The sequence below is a fragment of the Eriocheir sinensis genome, chromosome 25 (assembly GCF_024679095.1).
Source record: "Eriocheir sinensis breed Jianghai 21 chromosome 25, ASM2467909v1, whole genome shotgun sequence".
Lineage (NCBI taxonomy): Eukaryota > Metazoa > Arthropoda > Malacostraca > Decapoda > Varunidae > Eriocheir > Eriocheir sinensis.
Window position 1 is genome coordinate 14,407,508 of NC_066533.1, and position 15,569 is coordinate 14,423,076.

The following is a 15,569-nucleotide window of genomic DNA, read 5'->3' on the forward strand; positions in this document are numbered from 1 at the left end:
TCTCTACAAGAAATTAGATTTATTCTGGTACAATGTTTCATTTGGCATTTTCCCGCAGGAGAAGTTATGACGAGTTCAGTCAGGGCAGCGGAGCCTCTTACGAAGACTCTTACGAGAGGGAGCTTCGGGAGTACGCGGGAAGCCAGCGGTATGGTGACGGGGTTGGGGGTGTGGCCGCCACCAACGCTGTCACAGGGAACAGCAGGAGGCACAGCTTCAGCCCTGCAAGGCGGCGAGACGACCCCTCGCCGGGCTCACAGCGTGCTCACTCCAGAGACCGCAACAGCCTGAGTCCTTCGGCTCGCATTCCCTACGAGGACGGCGAGTCAGGTGGTCGTCGCACGGCCCGACGCTCCACCAGCGACCACGACAGCTTCCACAGCCAGTCCCCGCCGGGGTCCCGCACGGCCTCGCCCCCGCCGCCGCCACGGCCGGCAAAAGGCAGTTCCTCCGTGTCGGCGCGGTTGGCGCCACCCAGGTCACCAGGCACTCCCATCGCTGCCTCGCCTTCGCGGGAGGTCACCCTCCTGGAGGACCGCTCCCTCCCTGACCCTCGGGACTACCGAAGACGTACCAGTGACTTGAAGGACCTGGTGGTGCGGGTAAGTGACAACCGGCGGCCGGCGCCTGCTGCGCCTCCCGAGTCCCCCCACCGCTCAGGCTCCCACAGGCTGCACCGCTCCTCCCACACGGAGGACGGTGAGGACGTGGTGAGCAGCAGCAGTGGTGGCGCCAGCGGCCCCCAGGACCCCCGGCTGGTGCACCGGCGGCTGACGGAGGACCCGCCCTCCTCGGGGGACGAGCGGCTGCCGGATCAGGAGCGCCCCCACAAAAAGCCGCGCTACAATGATGCAAACTACGAGAAGGTGGTCAGTGTAAAGCGGCTTGCCGATAGCAGTGATTCCATTACAAACTTTCGGCGACCTCACGACGCGCGGCGGGAAGGGCGGCTGGTAAGGCGGAGCGGAGACTCCTTGCCGCACCCTCCCCGCCAGTCTGAGGAAGTCCATGATCCTCGCTATCGGAGATCGTCCGTGTCTGACGCGGACGACACCCACTGGCGCCGCGATGCCATTCATGTGTCTTCCTCGTGTGACGCTGCCGCAGACCACAGCGACGCCAGCCCCCCCGGCACTCCGGTCAGGGACGAGCGGGACGACTCCTCCGACCCCCTGCGCCACTCGTCACACCACCACCACCACCATCACCACCACAACCATCACCATCATCACCACAGGGACCGCTACCACAACGTTCCCCTCTCTCTGCCGTTGCCGAGGTTTGCACAACAAGTCCGTGCCCACCTGTCCCCACGTGCTGCCTCCACCTCTCCCAAGGGCGCCACCTTGCTGAGGTCGCCACCCTTTAGCGGGGGAGTCGTGGCAGGCAACAGGGGAGAGGTGCGTGAGGTTGGCAGTGCTGTGGTGGATACTCCGCTCTCCCCTGGACCGCGGGACAGCCCCTCGGACTCTGAAGAATCCCCCCTCCCCTCGCCCTGCAGCCCCTCCATTGACCTGGAACAGCGAATTCGTGCTCTTGACGAGAAGTATGAGAAGTGGTCTGGGTCTTCGCGGGTGGTGGGGAACAGCCTGCCTCCAGCGCCAGGAAATGAAGTTGTTAGTGATAATGGAAACAGTGCAGCTGTCAGTGGAAACAAAAATGGTCGATTTGCAAAAATTCTTAATCTTGAGGAGTTGCGGTCACAACCGTCCGATATTGTTAAATCTCTTCTTTCGAAAAGGTCAGTCTTCGACGAGGATAGCAAGCGACTGGAAAATGTCGGTGATAAGTATGAACCTAAGCCCTTCACCTCCACCCCACGCACCACCCGGGCGGGGAGCATCATGCCCAGCCCGCCCCTGGTCAACACACACCTTACTCGCCTTCCTTCCACCCCGCCAGCTGTGCCCTCTGCCACCCCAATCAGCAGCCTGCCCGGCGTCAGATTATCCAGTCAGCAGGCACAGCTGCCGCAACCTGTCACTTCGAGTCCTTCACAAGTTCCTAGGGTGTTTGTATCTGTCCCGCAGGTCAGTAAGTCTCAGGGATTGTCACCGCTACATAGACCTGTGGTTTCTCAGGCAGTGCGCCCACCTGCCTCCAGCCCTGGCTTTAGTCCCGGTGTCAGTCCCGGCGTCAGTCCTGCCCACCCGCCGCCACACATGTCTCCAGTTACACCAGTCAGCCCTGCACCTTCTATAACCACCACCTCTTCCATCACTACTGCCACCAGTACTACCTCAGCAGTCACGCCTCTGAGACGTGCTCCCGCAACACCTCGAGCAGCGCGATTCGACTTGCCGGCTGCCGCGGGAGATGGGGGGGAAGTGTTGGAAGAGGAGGCACCAGGGGGGGTGGTCACTGTCGTGGCTGACACGCGTGTGACAGGCGTGGTGTCGGTCACGGAGTCTGTCTCCAGCAGCAAGTCTGTGCTGACCACCACCTCCAGCCTCCTGCAGCCACTGTCCAGCCCTGGTGCACGGCCTGACCTAGAAGAGTCTGCACCACATAATGTACCTGAGAGGAGAGGTGTTAATTCTCTCCCACCATTAGTAAAAGAAGAACCTCATACTGAGGAGGCTGAGGACCCTGTGCTACAAAGAGTCAAGGTAGAGCAGCCTAAATTAGAGGATGGCAAAACCAAAGATTGTGTAAGGGAAGTTAACGAGTGTAAGGACATGGTTGTAGCCGTTGCCCCTGAGCCCCTCACTCCACTAGTTAAGGAGGAGCCTGTGGCAGCGGAAACCATAAAGAACGAACCGCTAAAAGTCGAAACTTATAAGTCAGAGTCTATAAAGGTCGAACCTGTGAAAGTGGAGAACCTGAAAGTGGAGCCCATGAAGTGTGAGACCAACAACAAAGAAATCACCACCAACAACCACAAACGCCGACACAGCAGCATCGAAAACGACCCTCGCTTCAAGGTGGACGGCAAGGCCCCGGAACCAGACTCCAAGCGCATCAAGTACGACGATGAAGACAAGATGCTGAGAGAGAAGGTGGGGAAGGAGAGGAGGGATTCTCGGGACACCAGGGAGAACAAGAAGAGCGAGAGGGAGAAGAAGAGCAGAGGAGGAAGGCGGGAGGAGGTCCAGGAAAACCACACCGACAAGATCAACAACAGGACTTGCGAGACGCTGGACAACAAGCAGAAGAGAAAGTCATGTGAGAGTAAAATGGAGGACAAGAAAGAAGACACCCACAAAAAGGAGGAGAAAAAGGACAAGAGGAAAGAGAAGGTCGAAGACAAACCGTACGACAAAGTTGACCCTCGAACGCTGGACAAAGCCTGTGAGCGAAAATGCGAAGAGAGGAAAGATAACAGAAAAGAAGACAAGAAGGAGGAAAAGAAGGAGGAACGGAGGGACGAGAAGAGAGAGGAAAAATACGAGGACAGGCGCGACGAAAGGCGGGAAGAGAAGAAAGAGGAGAGAAAAGACTCCATCCGTGAGGAGAGAAAGGATTCGATCAGGGAGGAAAGGAAAGACTCGATTAGAGAAGAGAGGAAAGAGTCGAACCGAGAGGAGAGAAAGGACTCCATCAGGGAAGAGAGGAAAGAATCAGTCCGAGAAGATCGTAAGGACGCCATTCGAGAGGAGAGAAAAGAATCCACCAGAGACGAGAGAAAAGAATCAGTGAGAGAAGACCGGAAAGAATCCTTACGAGAGGAGAGGAAAGATTCTATTCGGGAGGAGAGGAAAGATTCTATTCGGGAGGAGAGGAAAGAGTCCGTCAGGGAGGAGAGGAACAAGAGCGAAGGGGACAAAAGAAGACACAGCGAGGACAAGAAATCCGAGCTACGGGAACAGAAACACAAGGAGAGGAAAGACAAGTTCAAGGAGAAGGAAAAAGCCAAGACCTCGTCAGCCTCAAGATACGAGAAGGAGGCGGAGAAGGAGCGAATACGAGAGAAGGAAAGAGAACGGGAGAAGGAGAAGGAAAGGGAACGTGAAAAGGAGGAGGAAAAGGAAAGAGAGAAAATGCTGGAGAAGGAACGAGAGAAGGAAAGAGAGAGAGAAAAGGCGCTTGAGAGGGAGAAAGCGGAGAAGGAAAGGGAAAAGATGCTGGAGAGAGAGCGAGAGAGAGCCTTGGAGAAAGAGAGGGAGAGAGAGAAAGCCCTTGAGAGAGAGAAGATGCTCGAAAGGGAGAGAGAAAAGGCCCTGGAGAAAGAACGAGAAAAGGCCTTCGAAAAAGAGCGAGAGAGGGAGAGAGCTGCTGAAAAGGAAAGAGAAAAGGCTTTAGAGAGAGAGAAAAAGAAATCCTCCGAGAAAGACAGGGAAAAACCGGAGAAGGAGAAGAGTTACGAAAAGGAGCGAGACAAAATCCAGGAGAAGGAGCGCGACCGAGACCGAGAACGGGAGAAGGACAAAATACGGAGCAACGAGCGACCCCGAGATAGAGACAAGGATAGAGTCCCGAGGGTAAACCACCGTGACGCAACCGAGAGAACGGACGGAAGGCGGGACAGCAGGCACAACAGCGACCGCCATAACGACAAACGAAGGGATTCCCGCCACGAGACCTCCGTCAGGCACCACCACAGACCGTACGAAAACCAGGACAGCAATGACACGGCCTCCAAACACAAGGTACGCAAGACACGGCTGCTGGACACGGATGAGGAGGAGATGCCTGAAGCGAGCAAGGTGTCCTCCATCCATTACTCCAGCAGCGAGGACTCCATGATGCCCAACCACGAGCCCATCCCAATCACCGCCAGGGTTGAGGATGCCCCCCACCGCACCGAGAAGACCGAGGTGCTGCGCGAGGAGTCAGAGGAGAGGCGGGCGGAGCGGATGAGAGACAATCGGCGGCGGAAGCACGACTCGGGTAAGAGCGACAAGAGCGATGGGGAAGCTCGGTCGAAAGGAAGTTCAAGTCGAGTGAAGGTAACTCCGCCGCAGCCCGTCCGCACCAAGCCCTGCCTCGACGCCCATGACCCACCGGTGCCTCCCAGCGATGTGCCGACTTCCGAGGACGAGGTCACGAGGGCAAAGGTCATTCCACCCTCGAGGCGTAACAGCACCAGCAATAAGTCCCACCAACCACAGGGGAGGATAGGGATGACAGGCCAGAAGAACAAGCACGTCAACAAGGCCAAGTCCATATTCGACCCTGAGACGGACTCCTGCGGCAGCCTCACGGGGTCGGGAGGCGAGGAAGATGGGGAGGAGGAACAGGCGCCCAAGAAACACTCCATCTTTGACATTCCCGCTGACGATGGCAAGTTTGATATGTACGATAAAGTGAAGGCACGAAGGCTCAAGAGACAGCAGAAGCAGGAGGAGGAGAGAAGGCAGCAGGAGATAAAGCAGCTACAGATGCAGAAGTACCGCCAGCACCAGAGGGCGAGGAAGGAGAAGAAGTCCATGCCGCCCCTTCACTCGGACATCTCAGACTCAGAGGAAGACGGGGACATCAACAGCCGGGGCCAGAAACGCAGCCTCATCAGACCAACCAGCTCAGATGAGGACGCCCTGCGGAAGAGGCGCTCAACGCAGCTGACCTCCGACGAGACTGATGAAGACATGTGCTCCAGGGACGACAAGAAGCCGTCCTTGCCGGGCTACAAGAAAGACCCCAAGAACAAATTGAGGAATATTCTGGTGTCGGACATCACCACGGACGAGGAGGTGACCATGAACTCTCCAAACTACCCATCAGGAATGAGATCCAATTGCATTAACGAGGAATCAGTCGACATGGTTCACAGACACGCAGACAACATGTTCATCGACTCTGATACCGAGAGTGAAGCGCACATCAAGAGACCCAACAAGTGTGTGCGCCCACCAGAGTCAGACAGCGAAGTGTCGGACGTGTCCTCCCACACCAAACCCCCCAAGCCAGCGGCGAGGGTGAAGGTGCGAGACAAGGAGCGGAAGCCTAACCGTGTGAGGGAGAAGACCAAGAAGGGCATCAGCATCAGCAAGGAGATCATCACCACGTCAGAAGACAGCGATGCAGCCCTGCCCTCGGAGGACTCCCGGCCGGTGCGTCCCAAGGTCAAGGCCGAGGCCGTGGAGATCCGGCACGACAAGAGCCTCTCACAGCTGCAGCGTGAGAGGAAGCGTACCGGTGAGAGTGCCGTCATCCGAGACAAAGTTCCCTCAAAGAAGGACGAGAGGATGGAAATCATATTTGGTCACATATCCGATGATTCTGATCCTTCACCAAGCTTGCCACATGTCCTTCCTGCTTCGGCCACAGCCAAAAGAAAAGGCTCCACCTCCTCTGGAACTTCCACAGCTCCGCCTCCTCTGTCCCCGGCACAGACAAGACTCACTGTGGGAGAAGTCTATGACTCAGACTCTGACGACCTCCACGTGATGCCAGCGGCCAGTGCCCCAAAACACAGCCATGGACGCTTGAAGCCAGCGCCACAGGAACTCCCACCTTGTGTGGAAAACAAGATTGAAAACAAACTTGACAACAAATCCATTGATTTCAAAACAGAGGATCGAAGAAGTGTGAAGAAGGAACGATCGCGCCATGATCCACCGCCACCGCCGCCAGACAATCTGAGAACTGTTTTGGAAACGGAAAAGAGTGGCAGTGGAAACAGTGTTCCCAGTAATGCCACCAGTCCTGGCATCACCTCCATGAACACTTGCCCCTCCGAGGAAAGTGGCAGAACCGACATGAAGATGCCACTACCCAAAGAAGAGCACGAGTATCATGACTCTGAGGCGAGCATCAACATGGACATATTTCGAATCAACGACGAGGACTACAGCGAACAGAGAGACTCCCGGAAAGACAGGAAAAAGAAGAAACGACAGAAGCGGGAGAAGGACGGGAGTCGGGGCCGCAAGCACCACCGCCGCCTGGAGGAGGAGCGCACTGGGGCCGGCGAGCACAAGGTGGACCACCACGCTGTTGAACATTCCACTTTACTGTGTCTGGACACTGTCTCTCCCCCATCACAGGAAATCTCTTCGCCTCGTTTACTGAGTCCACAGGAAAAGGTAAAAGTAGATCCTAGAGCACCAGCCCCACTCAGCAGCCCTCACAGCCCCCCCGTAGCTGCCCCGCCTGCTGCCTCCCCCACCACCACCACCACCACTAAGTGTGCACCAAGCAGTCCTCCAGAGCCACCCCCCCACCAGAGTCCCCTCACTCACACCCGCACACGTGACCCCCAGGAAATAGTGGAACCCCGGCAGAGTGGCGAGCCCTGTGACCTGAAGGGAAGCCGCAGCCCCCACCCCCTGGCCACCCTTCCTCCAGACGCAGCGGAGTCAGCAGTACAAAGCCTGACCACCCAAGTGCCCTCCTCACTGCCATCCACGGGCCCAATATTTGAGGACATAACGGAAGCCTCCAACCTCAGTGCTCCCGAGTCCACCGTCGACGCCAATGCTGCTGCCAACGGAAAGGCCTCCAGGGCTGTCATCTCCCAGGAAGAGACTTTGAACGCGGTGGCGGGTCTTCTGGCCTGCTATGACGACGGTTATCCTGACGATGCAGGTGTTCAGCCTAATGTTGAAGACACAATGATGCCTCCAGATAATTCAGTTGTAGCTGACGAGGCCTTTGAGGAGGCTCAGAAGGCTGCTCAGATGCTGCAGTGTGAAATGCCAGGAGACCGTGAGGACGGGTGGGCCCAACAGGCACCCCACAACCCACCGTCCTCGCCCGTCAAAGCTCCAGAAGAACCCGAGGCCGAGCCCCAGCCGCTGGAGCCTCAGGAGGACCTGGAAGGAGGCCAAACACCCGAGGCTGAGGAGGGAAGGTACTCGCTGATAGCTGCCAGCCCGGGGTCCGTGCAGTCAGAGCCGCCGTTACAGATTGACGAGGACCAGCCCGACCCTGCCGAGGATGGAGACTCATCCATGGTGCCCTCCGAGGACCAGGAGGAACAGACACATGCGCAGGATGCTGGGCCTGAGGCGAGGGATCATTGTCCGCCTTGGTCGTCACCTCCCAAGTCGGCGGCTGTCCCCCCTCCAGCAGTGGACAAAGGGGAGAGTCTTGCAGAGGAGCGTCAGCAAAAATCTGTACCAGAGGAAAAGGGTGAAAAGGATCTGCCGAGTCCTGTCACTCCTCCTCAGAAATCCTCTGATGACAACTCCGGGAAAGCTGCTCTGGCCCAGCCAGAGCCCAGTGTTCCTGAGGTCCCGGCAGCTGCGCCAGCACCGCCCAAAGTCAAACTGAACACTGAGGCAGTCTTGCCGCCAACGGTGGTGCCACCTTCTAAAACTCCTCCCACACTTCCAGTAAAATACCTGTCATCTTCATTAGAGTCCACTAAATGTTTACAAACACCTAAATCCACAACACTACCAGTGACAAGCACTGCAACACCCTTACAGTCATTACCAGTTGTAGAGAAGCCTGACTTGGGTTCTTGTAAGCCCAAGGAACCACCTCCTCCACCCGTCACTGTAGCCTCACCGTGTCATAAGATGGAAAGTTTTGTGTCAGAGAGTTCAGCCGTGTATTCCACTTCCAGTCACACTAACTCCCTGCTGAGCACCTCTAGCACCACTGTCACCACCATGTCTTCCCCCTCTTCTTGTTCTCGTGTTGTAGATGATGTTCCTAAGGGAAAACTAGATAATAACCAACTAAACAGAACAGAAACTCTTTCCAAAACAGAGCCAAACTTGCCTCCCGCCATCCCATCCCATCTTTCTCCACGAGTGTCTAGCGCAACGAGCGTGTTCTCCATGAGTTCTATCAGTAGTTCAATGTCTCCAAGCCCCAAGGTAGTGTCTCCTAGCCCCAAGGTAGTGTCTCCTAGCCCCAAGGTAGTGTCTCCTAGCCCCAAGGTAGTGTCTCCTAGCCCCAAGGTATTGTCTCCCAGCCCCAAGGTAGTGTCTCCTAGCCCCAAGGTATTGTCTCCCAGCCCCAAGGTATTGTCTCCCAGCCCCAAGGTAGTGTCTCCGTCAATATACTCCCCAGTGTCATCATCAGCATCCTGCGTCACTACATCCACACCCAAGTCCAGTATTAGCCCAGTTTCAGACTCTCCTTCAAGTGGAATAGTCAAGATCACCCAGGCCTCTGTTCCCATTTCCGTCAGTGTGTCAACCCCCGCTTCCTCCTCAGCACATGTTTCTGTGGCGATGTCAACAAAGACGACCACAGTAGCGTCAGCCCCATCAGTTCAGACCTCCGCCTCCATTCATCCCCCCTCATGTGTACAGGTTTCATCCGCTTCACCTTTAGTATCATGCAAACCAAGCTTTAGCTCCAGTCCGGTGTCCATCGCCACCTCGGTGCTCACTCACACATCAGTCATTACTTCCACCTCTGTTCCTTCTGCATCCTCCTCATCAGTCCTGCCGCCCACCACACCAGACACCATCTCGGTGACCAAGTGTACCCCCACCATGCCCACCCCGACCTTCATTCCTGTCCCCATTACTGGGCCTGTCCCTCCCTCTGTCCCTGTTCCTGCTAAAGAACCCAAAACAGCCACGGAACCATCTGAAATCATTGACACAAAACTTGTCCTTAGTAAAGCAAATGACAACATCAAACGTGAGTCAGATAAAATTGCTGAGCCGTTCATTAAGGATTCTTTATCCACTAATGCTTCCACCACACTTACAGACAGCAAGTTAATTGATTCAAAGAGTAATTTAGAGCCACAGATAACAATGAACATGACAGGGAAAACAGATAGTGTTATCATACACCCCAAAGAAATTGAAGGAACACCATCAGTTAGTGGAAAGCCTACCTCAGATATCATTAAAGTTGAGGGACCAAATAATAAGATGTCTGTCGAAAATGCCTTGGCTAACCTCCAGACCATTGTGAGTGAGACGGCCACGCAGCCAGACCTGGAGAAGGCGTCGCAGCCGGACAAGGAGGAGGCGTCGCTGTGCATGAAGGAAGAGCCGGGCACGGAGGACTCGCCGCCCAAGGCATCCAGTCCTCCTCAGCCGCAGGATGACTTTGCCAAGCTGGAGCAAGTGTGTTCAGAAATTCAAAACCAGAATCAAGATTCTGCAACCGAGAACAAATCTGTTGAACCTGAAAGTATATCAGAAGCGGGAGAGAGAGACGCCAAGCTTGACGAGCGCTCCAGCGCCACCACGCGGGGCCGGGGCCGAGGCCGGGGCCGACGCGGAGGAAGGAAAGGCGCCGAGGTGCAGGAGGATGTGCCTGGCGCTGCTCTGCCAGTCACACGTTCCGGGGCGGCCACGCGGGGCAAGGGGCGTGGCCGGGGACGCAATACACGCAACAGCGAGAGCCAGAAAGACGGGCCTCAGGCTGAGCCCGGCACCCCCGCCCCAGCCGACAAAGCCCTGCCAGAGCCCAGGCGCAGCAACAGGACCAAGCGAGCGCGAAGACACCCGGACATGGTGGACCACGAGGAGACCAGTGGCCGCAGGCGGAGGGGCCGGGGAGGACGGGTGGTCCAGGCTGAGGAGAGCCGCCCCCTGCCCACCCCTGCAGCCTCTGACGTGTATGACTTTCACGAGTCTGAGGACGAGGACATCAACCTGGGGCTGGGTAAGGCCAAGATCAAGAAGGAGCCAGCGAGGGCTCCCGTCAGTCGTAGTCCAGCCAAGCCTGAGGTGGAGGAAGTCCGCAGAGTGGAGGGTGAGGAGATGCGTTCTGCTGCAACCCCGACAACAAGAAGGTCGGGGCGTCTGCGTGACAAGGTGCCTGAGGACGAACAGGGCGGGGAAGGTGAGGATGGCAGTGCCGGCGAAGGCATCATTATCCTGGACAGTGTTTCTGCTGCACCGCCGACATCCGTGGCCACGACTCTGCCTGCCGTCATAACAACAAGCTTTGCCCCCACCACCCAGGGCATGCCAGGCCGGGGCCGAGGGAGAGGCAAGCACCGCGATGTAGACATGAAGTGTGATGGCGACCTGGATGATGATCCAGCCTCCCGCAGGAGCCCACGGGGCCGTGTCCGCCCCTTCGATTCACAGATAGACGGTGAAAAGCCCAGCTTTGGCCCTCTTATGACCATGCCCACCATCGGCACGGCAGCCACAAGTGTCACCACCGTGGGAAGCTCGTTAACACCAAGCGGCACCACCTTGGTAACACCGTCAGTGGAGGAGCGGAAGTCTGAAGCGGAACTAGTGGACCCCGTGACGGGCGTGGTGACCAGAGTGAAGGTGTGCGAGGAGGGCCAGTACGTCACGGACAGCGGAGAGGCAGCGCTGCCACCAACATCGCATCACATGTCAAGCGCAGTGAGTCACTCCAAGCCAACATTTGTTCCTACAGCAGTGTCTGTCAACAGCAATAACAACAACGTAAACACAAATGTCAGTTCAAATGCCGGCGTGCCTCACATCACCACCGTGGGAAGCAGCTGGTGCAGGCCAGGCGTGACCATGACCGTCGTCAGCAGCAATGTTGGCAGCCCGCTGATGAGCGTTGGCCGCGACAGAGAAGTGAGTGTTGAGCTGGTAACACGGGTGCCTCCCCGGACCGCCCTGCCCATCTCAACACAAGGGTCGGTTACTGTCCCCACCCTGGTGCCCACCATGTCGGTCAGTGCCTCACCCGCTGTGACGCACACCATGGTGCCAGCCCACCAGCCGCCACCTGCCCGGGCCACCCTGCCAGCCACTGTGACCTTGGGAGCCGCGCCGCGGCCCTCAGCCACCACCTCGGTGTACATCAGCAAGATAAAGCCCGGCCAGCCACCTCTCACACAGCAACAGCCGCCGCCACAGATGCAACAGCAGCCTATTCCACAGCAGCAACAGAACCTGCAGGCACAGCGACTACAGGCCAAGCAGATCACTCAGATCACTCCTCAGCAGCAGTTGTCAGCCTCCGTGCCACAGTCCCAGCCACAGGTCAAGGTAAGCAGTTCACATTTTTGTGTTACTTGGTGTGAATGTAATAAGATTTTCATTGCCACATTTAAAATTAAGTCTCACTTTATGTTGGCTGTTGAGGTTAACAAAAGTTTGGTGCTAGTGTTGTAGGTCATAAGGAACTGGGTTATGATTGTTGCCTTTCCTCAGCCTGCTCAGATCAAGGGTGTGACAGTCGTCTCGACGGCCCCCAAACAGCTGGGGAACCACGTGCGCAAGACCACCGTGGCGCCACCCGTGTCGGCCTACTACCCCCAGAAGACTATACAGGCAAACCCAGGAGTCACACTGAGTCCAATCGTCACCCGGCCCGTCGTTGTGCCCAAGACCAGCACCACACCGGTCAGCAGTCAGCCGCCATCCTCAGACCTGGTCATCGAGGGACGTCCCATTCCAGCGGCTCCGGCAGGAACCTATGAACCTCCCCATGCCAGAGTCGTTCCCACCTCGGCCATCGAAGATACCCCGGGCCACCCCCGAGTGTTCCTGGAGGAGAAGCGGCCTACTGTCCACGGGGAGTTCATTGGGATCCATCCGCGTTACCCCAATCAACGGTTTCTGGAGCCGCCGCGGGTTGACGTCACCAGGCTGTCCGGGTCCTCCCCCTCAACGCCATCCCCGGCAGGGCGGACGCACGAGTCAGAGCCTCATGCACCGGCCCACCACCCTGCCATCGCCGGATACGAGATGGTGAGTTGGTGGCACCTGACACCTGTTACTTTGTTGCCTGTGCATGCTTTCCTTAACCTTGTTGACACAATCAGTGAGAATAATTCTTTATGTTTGTCTAATACTTCATTCAGTACTGATGGAATCCAGAAAAATATAAACATGTAGGGATTTTTCCTTCCTTGCTCTGCCGTTATACAAAAATACTGTATAATTGTGTAATTCTCTGTAATGAGAAAAGCAGCTCAAGAGTTGTGAGAGGTACAAGAACACTGATTGCTGAATTCAGTATTTACTATTTCCTTTCTAAAAGCTCATACACACAAACAGTGATGTAATTTTAAATTTAGGCACACACACACACACACACACACACACACACACACACACAGACACACACTAATGTTACTTGCATGAGGTAAGTGTTGTGTCAGTCCGCGGTCTTTGAGTCATTGCATGGTGTTGTTTGCTTTGTGCTTTCCTGGCGACTAACTTGTGGTTGTGGTGTTTTCAGCATGCTGTTGCTGCTGCTGCTGCCCACAGCCACAGTTCAGCTGCTCCCATGCCTGCTACCTCTGTCCCCGTCACCCCTAAGAGTGGCCTGGCCCACTTCTACCATGCCGGGGATGTTGGAGAGTACCAGCAGCAGCCCGTGGCCCTGCACCACCCCCACCACCCCAAGCAGATCAGTGCCGGTGGTGGAGGTGGTGGGGGTGCAAGTGGTGGTGGTGGTGGTGGAAGTGCAGGTGGAGGTGGGGGTAGTGGAGGAACTACTGTCGGAAGTGGTGGAGGTAATGATGGCGGCAGTGCAGGTGGCGGTGCTGCTGCTGCTGCTGCCGCCGCCGCTGCTGGGGCTCGCTTCCTTACCTCTCCACCACTGTCCACCCCTCCCTCTGCCCACACCCCCCCGCCGGCACACCAACACTCCCACCAGGTCAGTATTCCCTTTCCACACTCGACTTCAATCATTGTTGTCTCCTTAGATCCAGCAGAATACGGATGATTCGTTTCTTACCTCAGATTATGCTTTTGTCCGGAACATGATCTTCATAACACCAGTACATAGCTGTTTTGGTGTTTTCCTTAGCAAGTGTTTTGATCCAGATTTTTATTAGATTATTGCAAGTTTGGCAGTTTTGTCCAGGTTTTTCTCACTTACAAAAATATGGTTATTGTAATTCTAAATCCTTAGTTAATATAGTTTTGTGACTTAAGATGATGTGGTAAGCTTATTTAGTAGAGGTAACTGTTAAAGAAATAGCTCGACTTTTTATAATTTTTTACGCTGTCATTTGTTTAATTTCAACCTGGCTCGTCTCTTTTCAGGGGGAGATCATGCGCAACGTCCCGCCCCAGTACCTGCAGCACGTCTACTCCTCACAGTACTATGGCATCTATGGTAACTACAGCCTCCCCTCAGTCTCCTTCTAGCATGTGGAAGCAAAGATCATTATAAAATATATTCTCATCACTTGGAGGCTAATATTCTGAGACATGGGAATTGAATCTTCAGTATTTAAATTAATGACTGCTTTCCATTTCCTTGAAGTTGAAATATTGGTTGTAGTAGTTGTAGTGACTTCACGTAAACATAAACAACAGTGTGATTCGTTCCAGTGGTCAGTATGTCTCCTTGTTGATGTTTTATTGTTTTTAGTCTCTTGGAGTGTCGTAAGTGAAGTTAGGTTGTGACAGCATTATCAACTTCCTGTCGCATCGAATTCAGCCACTAATGAGGATTCTGTTTCCAGGCGGAGAGAAGATCATAACACCCATGCCGCTGGATATGAAGCTGGAGAAGGGCGAAGCGGAGAAACACGAGCCGCGGTCTGGCACTGGTACACCTGGACCCACCGAGTACCCCTCGCGGCCCAGTGGAACACCAGCAGCACCTCTCGTCCCTCGCGGTCCATCCTCACCCCACGTGCTGGCGTCACCTCACCATGACCGCTCCACGGACTCCCCGCAGGCACGTCCCCAAGTGTTTCTTGCACACACCTGTAACAAAACTGTGATGTTGCCAGAGATTATGACGATCTCTTTCTTGAATAATTGTTGTACCTACTATTTCACATTCTGACAGTCTATTAGCTGGAATATCTGAAGTAATTGGGAAATGGAATAACTACATCGCCTCTTTCATGAGTTGCTACATCCTGCCAAAGATGTGTAAAGGTATTGAAGGTCATTTTTCTAACCTAACCTCTGTGCTCCAGGTGGCCATGGTATACACAAGGCTGTACGACCGCTACTACTACCCTGGGAGGGCAGGCACCCCTGGGGCACCTGGCTCGACGGAGCATGAAGCTCGCAGCCGCATCTCATCTCCCTCGGCTCCCTCTCATGTCTACCCGGCCATCCCCCCCTCAGATGTCCACCACCCGCCGATTGTTCAAATGTCCCCGCAGCAGTTCCCATCGCAGCTTCCACCTCAGCTTCAAGTTCTGCTTCAGGTAGGAGTCACTGCCCTGCTCCCTGCTTCTTGACGCTGTGAAGGAGTGTAAACTGTGTGCTTGAATGAGCTGAAGTGATTTGTGTTCAGTGTTGTGGCCCATTCCTGTTTGTAGGTAGTCATGCGATAAACATTTTTTTTTGTAGCCTGGACTAAGCTTGCATGTGGGAACCATGTTAAAAATAGTTGCTATAATAGAAATATCTCAAAGTTACTTCATCATTTGCAGGAAAGGAAATGTTTCTCTGAAAATAATATAATATTCTTTATTCTATAATACACAATTTTCACATGGCTTGTTTATCTTTGCAGGGGTCAGATATTACTTGGGTTGGACTGCTTGGGCTCAAACAAGACCACGCAGCTGTGCAGATGTTGTACGTGTCTGGCAGCAGCGATGTGGCGCGTGGGGCGCTGCGCGTCCACCCTGACGGCTCCACCTCCCCCATCAGGATTGGCCAGCGCATGAGACTGGAACAAACCCAGCTGGAAGGAGTGGCCAGAAAGATTCAGGTGTGTACAGGCGCTGGCTCGGGTCAAGGCAGAGTCTAGGCTGGTGATAAGTTTCCAAAATAACGAACATTAACAAGTGTTTTAATTAATGAGGATGTGTTACAATAAAACACGTTTTAAACCAGGAC

At 55.1% G+C, this 15,569-nt stretch overlaps 1 protein-coding gene across 9 annotated transcripts in view; it reads left to right on the top strand.

Annotated features, from left to right (window-relative positions):
• Positions 1-15,569, top strand: part of LOC127003446 (msx2-interacting protein-like) — a 153,486-nt gene that overhangs the window by 134,260 nt on the left and 3,657 nt on the right. For 3 of the 9 annotated variants that reach the window (XM_050870148.1, XM_050870153.1, XM_050870155.1), the window contains 7 exons: positions 59-11,792; positions 11,958-12,497; positions 12,991-13,410; positions 13,803-13,875; positions 14,228-14,445; positions 14,693-14,929; positions 15,241-15,441. In XM_050870148.1, the coding sequence (XP_050726105.1) occupies positions 59-11,792; positions 11,958-12,497; positions 12,991-13,410; positions 13,803-13,875; positions 14,228-14,445; positions 14,693-14,929; positions 15,241-15,441 (13,423 nt within the window). The remainder of the gene's footprint in view (positions 1-58; positions 11,793-11,957; positions 12,498-12,990; positions 13,411-13,802; positions 13,876-14,227; positions 14,446-14,692; positions 14,930-15,240; positions 15,442-15,569) is intronic. The other 6 variants (XM_050870151.1, XM_050870150.1, XM_050870152.1 and 3 more) reach the window with 6 other exon arrangements.